Raw genomic sequence first — 11,693 nt, forward strand, 5'->3', positions numbered from 1 at the left:
TTTTACAAGATATAAAACAAGATTGTTTACGACCTTTTCGACTCCAACTGCTCATTGACAGCCTACAACTAGCTGTAGACAGGGTACACTAATGGTAAGGAAATCTGCGCACTTTCCGAGCCGGCCCTGGAGGTGAAAGGTCGGTCAAGAAGCAGGCCGATTCCCCATAACAATTCTCCCCTAAATCCGACAAGAGGACGAGTCAGAACAATTGGTCTTGGTCTGACCCGATACCACCATAGGTAGAGACCTTTACTATATCTGGATCTATGATACCATTCTTCTAAGTGACTAAGATACGATAAATTAGGACTATATGTCATTGGACCCACCCCCACACCCTTAAAATGCTTGTACCCTGCCAAAATGGTATAGAAGAGACGATGGTCAGTATATAAACATGAAATTATGGTACATAAGACCCACAATGTTTTATTTGTTGTTTCTTTCTGAAAAGAGGCATTGTGAATTTGTGATAAACATATCTGCAGTATATGTAGCTTTAGCTACCCTATTGTCATCTGTCCTATTAAAGATCTGAGTTACATTATTTCCATTACTCATCTTTTGTGTGTGTGTGTGTGATCTACTTTCCATTCTGCTGAAATGTTCTCTATAACACATGTCCCCACAAAAGGCTTACGTTCTGTTTCTTCATTTAATTCCTTTTTTTTTTTTAAAGTTGGCATTTATGACATTTTTTAAAGGCTTCATTGTATTATTAGCATGTATACTAATTTGTATATTGGTTTTAAAAAAACAAAAAAAAACCAGTGGCGTCACTAGGAAGTGCATGCCACACCGGGAGAAACCCTGATGGGGAAAAAAACATCTTCTAAGCAATTTTTTTAACGAGACGTTAGTAACAAGATCGATTAAATGGATCTTTGCATTCGTGATTCTAGAATCTACTATTTTCATTTCTCCACCGTTAAGTGCCATCGTGCAGTGGAAATATTTCAGCACGAACATATCCCCTACCCCTTATAAAGATGTCTCACTAGACACGAGGCTGAACTTAGGACAATGAAGCCCATTACGTAAATATACATGCGCTACTGACTAAATGTCTTTCCAAATGCAGGGAAACGCTTGGCTCATAGGCCCCTTGCCCGGCCCAGCTGGAGGAGCTTTACAGTGCTGCCCCCAGATGCTCTAGCTGATTAAAGAGTCATAACAAGAAAATTGTTTGGTTTTGGACAGAGATGGGCAAACCAGTTTTAAAATAAATTTATTTTTACAGTTATGTAACAATTAACGGAATGTATGTAATTAGATTCTTGTGTTCAACAAAGAAGTTTTTAAAGGGAAGGGGGGGGGGGGGGTGAAACCATGAGCCAACTGCAACGGGTGACACCAAACAAGTGCTGCCACTAGATAAAGACATACATTTTTATGGCTTTTGTTGAGTCCAATTCACATAATGCATATAATATTATATCCCAAAGTGTCCAACTTATCCATATACAATTTTGCTTTAATCCTTAATTACATCAGATACTATGCTATAGCAGATGCTGAAAATTGTATGAGATAATGCATCTTGTCTTATAAATTACAGATGCTCATTCAAAAGAGTACGGGAAAGTAAATTCTGGTGGCCAGGTATTTAGGTATACTTCTTATTTTGATAATTATATACATTTTGTAAAAAAAAATTATCCATTTAAAAAAAAAAAATACATTCTTATCAATGTTCACAATTCCATTTCAGCACAGAGGTGTAGCTGGGGTGGAGGAGGGAGGGGGAGAATTTGAAAATCCGCAGGAACTCCACTTTCATTAAATATTAAATATTACGCAAAATGCAGGGACCCCCAAAAAGATCAAGCCCCACTCCCAGGGCCCCCAAATGATTGCGAATTTCTAGCTACGCCACTGTTTCAGCCTAGAATTATTTAATTTCTTTACAGGTGTTTTATATGTTTCTAGTGGCACACTGCCAGTCAGGGAATGAAACAATACCATTGAACTAATGAACTTAATATATGTAATATAAGCAGGTACAGTAATTTGTCATCAAACATAGCCTACAAACTTGGTCCGTACGTTTGACTTTGGAAAAAAAAATGTCACTGATGTTTACCTAGGTCAATGTTTCCCAAACCTTTTCCTTGACGCAACTTTTGGCACATTCCGAGTATTAGACGGATTACTTTTAATTTGTATAAAACTTATATCAACTCACTCTGTCTGTCAGGTAAAAAAAAAAAGACGAAACTCGCACACCTTATTTCTCCCACCTCCCATTCTCGAATCAAGTTGAAACTTAGCACAAGTGTTCATTGTCCGTAACAAAACATGAATCAATGAAAAAATGAACTAATAATTATTAATTTGGTGTAATTAATTAATTTATTTCAAAATAAGAAAGGAAATAAAGATTACAGAATTGACAGATAAATAGTAGTAATAATTTTTTTAAAAGGAAATAAATAGTACAGTATTGCGAGATGGGGGACATTAATGTGCAGTTCTTTCTCTTATATATGTTTTTTTTTAATTTTTCTACAATATGTGAAATTAATCCTGTTGATTACACATTGAAATTCAATATTTTCTTAATAATGTCATGAACTCTTAAATCCAAATATTCAAACTAATAGAATTAATTCTCATTTTTCAGATCCACGAGATATTTTCATTAACAAATGCCACAGCTGTGCTTGCAGTTGATGTTCATGTATTCAGAATTGTTCGTACATTCCCCACTGGCTGCCCAATCTGGACATGAAGTATTCTGGTCAATGCAGTTTTTATTGACAGTGTTTTGTGAAGTTGTCACATTTTCTTTCACGTCTGAAATCGAATAAATCTATCTAAGTATCTATCTAAGTATCTATCTATCTATCTATCTATCTATCTATCTATCTATCTATCTATCTATCTATCTATCTATCTATCCGACTGTCTGTCTGTCTCTCTCTCTCCTTCCCTCTCTTTATAGATCTATGTGTTTGTTTGTTTTACATGTTTCGGATGTTCCTTCAGATTTAATCATAATTACATCCTAGCCCAAACCTCTCGCAGTACGACGGGGGATGGCAGAGGGCATGGTTTGGACCGAGACCATCGAGACCACCCAACAACAGTTCGGAGCACATACCACGTGACGTGTATCTTTAGTACTATTAGTTGATGTTTACAATCCAATTTAGTCAGATAAGACTGACGTATTTTGTTGCTATCTTTTATTGAAAAAGTGTAGATAAAGGTTCAATTAATGGATGAAGTGCAAACATTTAGAAGCATGCAGCGTCACCAGAAACAAGATATTACTAATTATACTTACTACACCACTGACAACTCTTTCGGCAATTTTCCTCCATATAACTAGGATTGTTTGTGCACTCCCCTTTTAAAGCCCAATCCGTACAAAAGTTGCTTTTGTCTTGACAAGGTTCTGCGAAGAGTTGAATAAGTGCAATTAGTTGAAGTCCAACTTAGTCAGATAAGACTAAGAGTAAGACTGCTTTATTGATCCTTACGGAAATTTGTTGTTATTACAAGGACTCTTTTCTCATATAAAGACAACACAACAGAAACATACACATAAATACAACAGAACAGACACAACATAGAGTTCATTCAGCGACTACACACAGGCATCTTGGTGCTTTTCATGTTCCCTGATCAACGAGTGGCGGTAATATAGTCTGACCGAGTGAGGTACGAACGAGTTTTTGTATCGCTCTGTTCTTGTTTTGATTGACAGCAGTCGCCCACTTCGCGACGACCTGACGTAGTTCTGATGGAGCGGGTGGCCGTTGTCTTCCAAGATTTTTTCGATTTTCTTTAGACACTTTTGTTCAAAAAGTTCCTTTAAATATAGCAATGTTGTGAGTGTAATTTTTGATGCCCTTTTTCTGATGTTTTCTAAACGTCGCAACAGTTTAGATGAAGCGTTGCCTTGCCAACAAGTTATTCCGTATGTTAGCAGATTTTGTATAGTCGCGCCGTAAAAAGTATCTAGGATCTTCTTGCTTAGTTTAAAGCTATTGAGTCTGTATAGAAAAAAAAGTCGCTGGGCTGTTTTCTTTGTCAGAATTCCAAGGTGGTCTTCCCATGAAAGTTTGTTATTATTAAGAATGACGTATCGTGATGCTATTTCTATTCAAATGGTGCACATGATGATGCAATTAAAAGATGAGGTTGCTAATGATAATTCTATGAGCAAAATGTGTGTGCAAAACATTTAGAAGCATGAATCGTTGCCGGAAATAAGTTAAAAATCATACGTACTGCACCACAGACAACTCTTTAAGCAATTGTCCTCCATATAACTAGGATTGTTAGTGCACTCCCCTTGTAAAGCCCAATCTGTACAAAACTTGCTTTTGTCTTGACAGGGTTCTGTAACGATTTACCAATACTTTATTACAATATTTTTTATAACGTAATTTAAAAAAACAATAAAAATATAAAAATATATTGGAGAGAAAGAACAGCAAAAATCATTGCCATATATCTCAATACTGCAGGAAAAAGATCCCTTATTCTATATAAAACTAAATTAATTAATTACCACTAATTGATTAACCAATTAGTTATTTTTTTTATTGATGATGTATTATCATCGACTACGAATAATCAAACAAAATTTTAACTTAATCCTAAAATGGACTCACGTCCAGACAGAGCTGCCAGCTCATGTATTTTCACTTGGTATTGTCTTGTTCGATCACAATTCATTGTCAGTACTTGAGAATTCTCTGCTTCTGTCAAATGTATTCCGATTACACAACTATTTGTTGACATTTTCAAAATTAACTAAAATATTTTTGACTCCGCTTTAAAAACAACTTTGCTATTTAAATTTTTTATTCCAGGATGCGAGCTTCTAAGGCGTTGAATGATTTTTCTTTAAGAAGAACAAATTAGTTAAAGTTTAATTAGCATTTAAGAAACGCAGCACAAGTCTAGACAATCTTACCTCTTGTTGAGTTGCATCTCTTGATGAATGTATTACGACATGGAAACATAAGCTGTACCAGTTTATATAAGGAAGGGTCATACACTAGTAGTTTCTCGGGGGTATTTATGGGACCATGAATGCCATCTGGTGGGTCTCTGAAGCCATTGAAACTGAAATAGCTCTGGACGCCTTCAGCCTGTTCAATATCAAGCTACTGATATCATTGAGGTGACATTAAGAATTACAAATGTAGGCCTTTTTTTTTAATTCAAATTTTCCATTTTTAAAACTATAGACGATTACAGAATTAATAGTAAAATGACAGTATACTTTTTATAACATTTATACAAACGGTTTTGTTAATCCCCAAAAATCATGTTATAAATATCATGGGCGTAGCCAGGGGGGGGTTTGGGGTTCAAACCCCCCCCCCCCCCGAAATGAAATTCCCCCCCCCCCGAAGGGGGGGAGTCGGAATTTAGTGACTGATTTTTTGCTTTGATTTTGTTTATTTTAGGTGAGATTTTAATACTAAACCATCACTTGCCCCAGCACAACCAAAGGGGTTTTGAGTTTAAAACCCCCTACCAGGGGGGTTCGAGTTTAAAACCCTCTACCAGGGGGGTTCGAGTTTTTAAACCCCTACCAGGGGGGTTCGAGTTTAAAACCCCTACCAGAGGGGTTCGAGTTAAAAAAAAAACTACTAGGGGTTTTGAGTTTAAAACCCCCTACCAGGGGTTTTGAGTTGTAAACCCCCTACCTGGGGTTTTTGCAGTTAACTCCCCCTCTTCTATAAAACAAAACCAAAAAATGCAAACGAAAATCCCCTAATTCCAAGAGCACAGTTAAGGAAGATTTTGATTTTAAAACCCCGTCTAAAATTTACGATAAACCCCCTCTTTAATATAAAAAAAAAGCAGCTAATTTTTTACTCAAAATGTTATGAGCGTAGCTAAATTGTTTTGACTCAGTTTTAAGTTTAAACCCCACTTCAGCGGGGTTTGAAGGTAAAAAATACCTCTTTAATAATAAAAACAAAGCAAATTATACACTAAAAATGTTATGAGTGTAGTCAAAGGGGTTTTGAGTTTAAACTCTCCTCCAGTGGGGTTTGAGGATAAATTTAAATACATCTTTAGTGTAAGAAAAAAAGCAAATTACGCACTCAAAATGCTATGAACGTTGCCGAAAGGGGTTTTGAGTTTAAACCCCCATTCAGAGGGGTTTGGTGCTAAAAATACATCTTCAATATAAAAAAAAGCAGTAAATTACACACTAAAATTATTTGAGCGTAGCCAAGCCAATCGGGGGTTTTGAGTTTAAACCCTTCTTCTACAGATGGCTTTTTTTTTAAGTTTAAAACCCCTCCAAATGGTTTTGAGTTTAAGATCCCCCTACAGAGCATTTTGAGGTGGAAAACCCACAACAGAAGATTTTGACGTTAAAACTTCTCTTTTCGATATAAAATCTAAAGCAAACTACAGTCACTTAATTCCAAGAGCGTATTCAAGAGAGGTTACACATTTTTACCAGTGGCAGGGCTCCATTAATAAACTGCAGTGAATAGTCATCTACCGAAATCGAAAAACACTAAATGTAGCTCAACAAAGATGGCTAAGACAGATTTTAGGAGTCAGTTATAGAGATCGGGTCTAAATCAAGGAAATCCTATGCCGAACTGGGAGTCGACCCCTTAGTAAGATTGTGAGAGAACGACGCATGAGGTTTGCGGGACATGTTCTCCGACAAAATGAATTAAGCATAAGAAGAGTTGCAATGATATCCTAGTACAACTTGACGCCACTCATTCATGGAGGTCCTCATAGTAGGTGGGAAGAGGCTTCACACATTACCAGTGACAGATTTTTATGTAAACAGCTTGACGTCAAATGCTCCGAACGGCGTGGGAGGGTCTAAGTCAGTAAGAATATTACATTAGGTTTTTGAAATAAAACTTTTTTAATAGCAGGAAAATGCAGTGTAGATACCTCAGAATATGCATTTTGTTGGCTTTCAATACCAGAAATAGTGCTTGGCGGCGGGGCTTCGCCCCGCGATGGGGAGCTCCTAGCGCTCCCCCAGACCCCCTTGCTAGTAATGGCGGGGAGTCTACAATTTTATGAAAACAGCTTGATGGCAAATGCGCCGAACGACGAGGGAGGGTCTTAGTCAGTAAGAATAACACATTAGGTTTTTGAAATAAAACTTTTTAATAGCAGGAAAATGCACTGTAGATACCTCAGAATATGCATTTTGTTGGTTTTCAATATCAGAAATAGTGCTTGGCGGCGGGGCGAAGCCCCGCGCTGGGGGAGCTTTTAGCGCTCCCCCAGACCCCTTTGCTAGTAATGGCGGAGAATCTACAATTTTTCCACTAACTCATGGAAGAACCTATTCTAAGGCACAATAAACGTCTTCCGAAAGAGTGAAGGGTCAGAATGTAATAAAGATTTTGTACGCACACACACACACACATAAATAGATATAATTGTTTTTTCGCAGGGGGGGTCGGGGGGGGGGGAGAAAAAAATTCACCCCCCCACCCCCCCCCCCACGAAAAAAATCCTGGCTACGCCCATGATAAAATAAATATAAAACATACAATCTAAAAGTACGCAAAATATACCGAATATTTTTTTTAATATAATAAAGAATGCATTTTGTATGTACATAATCTACACATGATGAAGCAGTGGTTAATATTACTTAAACTAGTGGCCCTCTAGGCACCTGACCAAACGGAAAGTCTTTTTCCAGAACCATAATTGAGGATAGGTCATACACAAGACATTTATCTTCATAAATATGAGTTCCTTTTAAAAAATTACACATATTCTGACTTAACAGGGCAATGGAATAGGAAATCATTTATAACAATAAATTTTGCTTAATGTTTAAGAAAATAAGTTTACTTCTTTAAGGAATATTATATTACCTGCCTGAACTATACAAATAATGTACAAAATGTATAATGATTATTTTGGAATTTTACAAAGAGACTACGTTTGCGTGTTGTTACCAAATATTCGTCCACTGAGTCAGCACTATAAGTATTATTCCATAATTCAAGGCGAGTGGCTTTCTCAAAGGCGAGATCCAGAGCGAACTCAAAGCCAGGGATGACGTGTTTGGATCCCAGGAAGTGAAGACCGTGAGTCAACTCGTGGATTAGGATATCTTCTTCGTAGTAGACATCTTGGCTTGACCTTGTCATGAAATAGTTTGTAGCAAAGATTTATCTCATTATTACAAAGCTTATATCAACTCACTCTGTCTGTCTGGCCAAAAGTTTGTACACGTTATTCTCCCACACCCATCTCGGATCAAGTTGAAATTTTGCATAATTATTTCTTTTACCTGACAATACAAGAATCAATATAAGAAATTGAGTGAGTCGATATAAGCTTTGTAAAAAAAAAAAAACAGCAAAAAGTTTCAATCCTCCAGTGTTTCTAAATTTTGACTAGATTAAGAAAAACAAGTATAAAAAAAATTAAATCAATTTCTCCTTTATGCAACTGATGGTGGTCAATAATGCTTCAATCTATTTCTTTCTTTGAAAGCTACATTCTTGCAAGAAGACTCTCCACTGAGCTTTGCACAATGAAGTGTTTTTTTTAAACAGTCCAGCTAATTTCTACACCAAGACCATGAGCGGAATACTCATGTACGTTTATTTATTTACTCAACTCTTAACTGAACACAAAGAAACGTCCGAGTCGAGTGCGGGAATTCCCGCTGAAGCCGTGTTAAAATAAAAAGACTTTAGCCAAATTTTCTTTAAAGATAATTATATTATAAACAAGATTATAAAGACAGTTTGTGTGGAAACACAAACTCAAAATCGACACTTCTACCATTGTGACATTAGATGCAAATTTTGTGTAGCAATGCACGAATCTATAATGAAGCTTGATTGAGTTATTAATGAAGAAGTCCATGACCTTTTAAAAGATAGTCACCTCCCCGAAAGTTTTTGAAAAATCTGCTTGCATATATAATTTTAAAATTAGATGGTTCATTTTCGGAATAGAAAAAAGTAGCGTTGAATGATCTAAAATATCATGATGTCCAATTTTCATTTTATCTTATAGTTTTTGAGATCTAAACGGGATGGACAGACGGACAGACAGGCCACACAAAACTAATAGCGTCTTTTCCCCTTTCAGGGGCCGCTAAAAATCATAACGGTCAAACCAGAATTTTCACTGTGTGATCAGTTGGATAGGTTTTTTTTACCAAAAGATATACATTATCAGTCAAATTTCTAGAAAAACCTCTAGAGCCGTTTCCACTCAGATTTTTTTTTTTTTTGAGCCCATGAAGAGTTTGCAAGCTAATATTAGGAATTGATATAATAAAAAACTAGAATCCTGCCAGTGAGATTAATTGATATTGATTAATTGTTATTTGGTATAATGAAAATGAACAAAAAGACAAACCCATAACATAAAAGATTTTCTTCCGCCCCAGAAGACACTGGAAGAGTTTCCGTTCCTCCTAATCCGCGAGTTCTGTTATTCCACGAATCTGGGAGGAGTTTATATTCCGGGACAGCGTTCACCTTTTCGCTTGCACCAATGACGACTAATCGACCAAACAACTTGTAGAAAGACTGTCGCATGGCAGAGTGATCAGCCAACAAAAATCTTAGGACATAGCAGGCTCTCTTCATTGCATTGTCACTAACATTAGCACTGCCTAGAAAACAAAACAAGAAAAGTATATTTAAAAAATAGGTCTACTTTAAAAAAAAAAAAAACAGAGATTTTATGAGCGAATGAACCGCATAATTACTGTCATATCGCTCAATATTGCAAAATTTATTTCCCCTTTTCTTTATAAAACACATTTAATTAAAAACTTATCACTAATTAAATAGCTAATTGGTTACTTTTTTTTATTAATTCATGCATTGTCTTTAACAATAAATAATTGTGCAAAGTTTCAACTTGACCGAGAATGGGAAGTAAGAGAAATAACGTGTATATGATTTGTAGCAGACAGACAGAGCGAGTTGATATAAGCTTTGTAAAACGTATTTTGTAATGGTATGAGTATGGCAGTGCTTATATCTTTAGTATATTAAGTTAAAACATGGAAACATAATAATTGATTAAAATGATCTCGGGAATGCATAAAATTAAAGAAGTCACTCTAATTTGCAATTAAACAAAACAAAATACTTATAAAAAAAACAAAGCTTATATTAATTGTATCCATTAGTTTGGGTCAGTCGTGTAATTAAATTTATAATACCGGTAGATCTAGACTAGCAATAATAAATCTGTGCGATTAGAATTTTTTTTTACCTATTGTTTTGTTGAGCGCAATTTTATGCTATTAGCTTTCTCAATACGCTGCGATCCTACCACTGAGAAGAAAGGGTATCTGGATCATCGCTTTTTATTTATTTAACAAAAAACGGCCTGAATTCGAGAGCTAAAGTCTCCTCAGCCTCCTCAAGCCAACACGGAAACCGTTGTGCCAGGCAGATGTTTATGAAAATATTTTTATAGTTATTTAATTTTTTTAAAAACAAACAATAAAAGGGACTAATTCAAATTATATCACTTTATCAGTCAAGGAAGATTTCTTTCCCTTGTTGGAGATACAAAACAACATAATTTACTAATAATAATTAATAATGTAATTGATTTTTTTAAAATTATTCTTGTGTTGACATGTAACAGAAATAATTGTGCAAAAATTCAGCTTGATCCGAGATTGGATGTGGGAGACATAACGTGTACAAACTTTTTACCAGACAGACAGAGTGAGTTGATAGATGCTTTGTAACAACTAATATCAACAATTTAACAATAACTTTACTTGTCTTATTTACGATAGGGACAAAACAAAAAAAAAATGGACAGAAAAAGACAATTGGAATTTCACCAAGGAGGGAGTTTGGTAGATAGGAAAACTCCGTCTCTATTTTAGATAGGTAGTTAAGTACAAGAGTTGTGGATGACTCAGTAACTACCAGCTTAAGCTTTGGCCTGTGCCTCTGGTTTTAGAAAACACGAGTACAACAAAAACAAACAAAACTATGGAATGAATTATTTTATTCTGCACGGAGTGTTCAGTTTAGAGTTTCTGTTAACTAAATTAATTTTAAAAAATTGCACTTACGAACAAAAAAACGTTTCTTTTGTCATCCATCAGTTAATACAGGAGAGATTTTGTTTTAAATTTGTACCTTACCTAGTACGGGTATGTTGTAAGCCTCGGTATATTTCTGATAATATGCAGGAAGACCCTTAGGTTTCATCAGCCAGCTAAACCGCAGGTTCTGGGGAACTTCTCGAATATTGCCACAAGAGTGAGTACTGGTGGAGTCTCCTGATCTGAGTCCATAGGGCGCCGAGATCGACGCCAGCGCATCGAGTAGTCTTTGTTGGACAACGTTGGCAAGACTTGGAGCAGTCGTCACGGAGACCCGTGAACCTATATTTAAATACATTAAATAAAGTGTCTTAAACAAAAAATAGATATGGATTTGCTTGAGAAGTATTTACACACAAAAAAAATTATTGGAAAGACAGGTCTATCCATGGTTCCGAAATGTAGGTAGACAGACAGCTATCGGCATTGACAGCATAAATATCTGAAGCTCTCAACTAGAAGCTACCAGCTATCGTGATTGGCTGAGAGGACCGGTTACAACCAGAGTGAACATTGGAAGATTTTCCCCATGTACTATGTATAGAGACAGTTGAGAAATGTATGACATCACTGCAATCTTGGTATGTACTACTTTTTAATAAAGTGAGCC

General features: G+C 35.9%; 1 protein-coding gene across 1 annotated transcript; it reads right to left on the reverse strand.

The window, feature by feature from the left end:
* Positions 1-2,402: 2,402 nt before the first annotated feature.
* On the reverse strand, positions 2,403-11,693 carry LOC106064914 (uncharacterized). Its single transcript, XM_013223579.2, has 8 exons — positions 11,123-11,693; positions 9,358-9,616; positions 7,935-8,121; positions 4,934-5,111; positions 4,629-4,718; positions 4,243-4,353; positions 3,293-3,403; positions 2,403-2,799 (listed from the first exon to the last, which is right to left on the reverse strand). Exons 1-8 carry the CDS (start codon positions 11,379-11,381, stop codon positions 2,645-2,647), a joined length of 1,350 nt encoding a protein of 449 aa, XP_013079033.2. The 5' UTR covers positions 11,382-11,693; the 3' UTR covers positions 2,403-2,644.

Source organism: Biomphalaria glabrata, chromosome 15, assembly GCF_947242115.1.
Source record: "Biomphalaria glabrata chromosome 15, xgBioGlab47.1, whole genome shotgun sequence".
Classification (NCBI taxonomy): domain Eukaryota; kingdom Metazoa; phylum Mollusca; class Gastropoda; family Planorbidae; genus Biomphalaria; species Biomphalaria glabrata.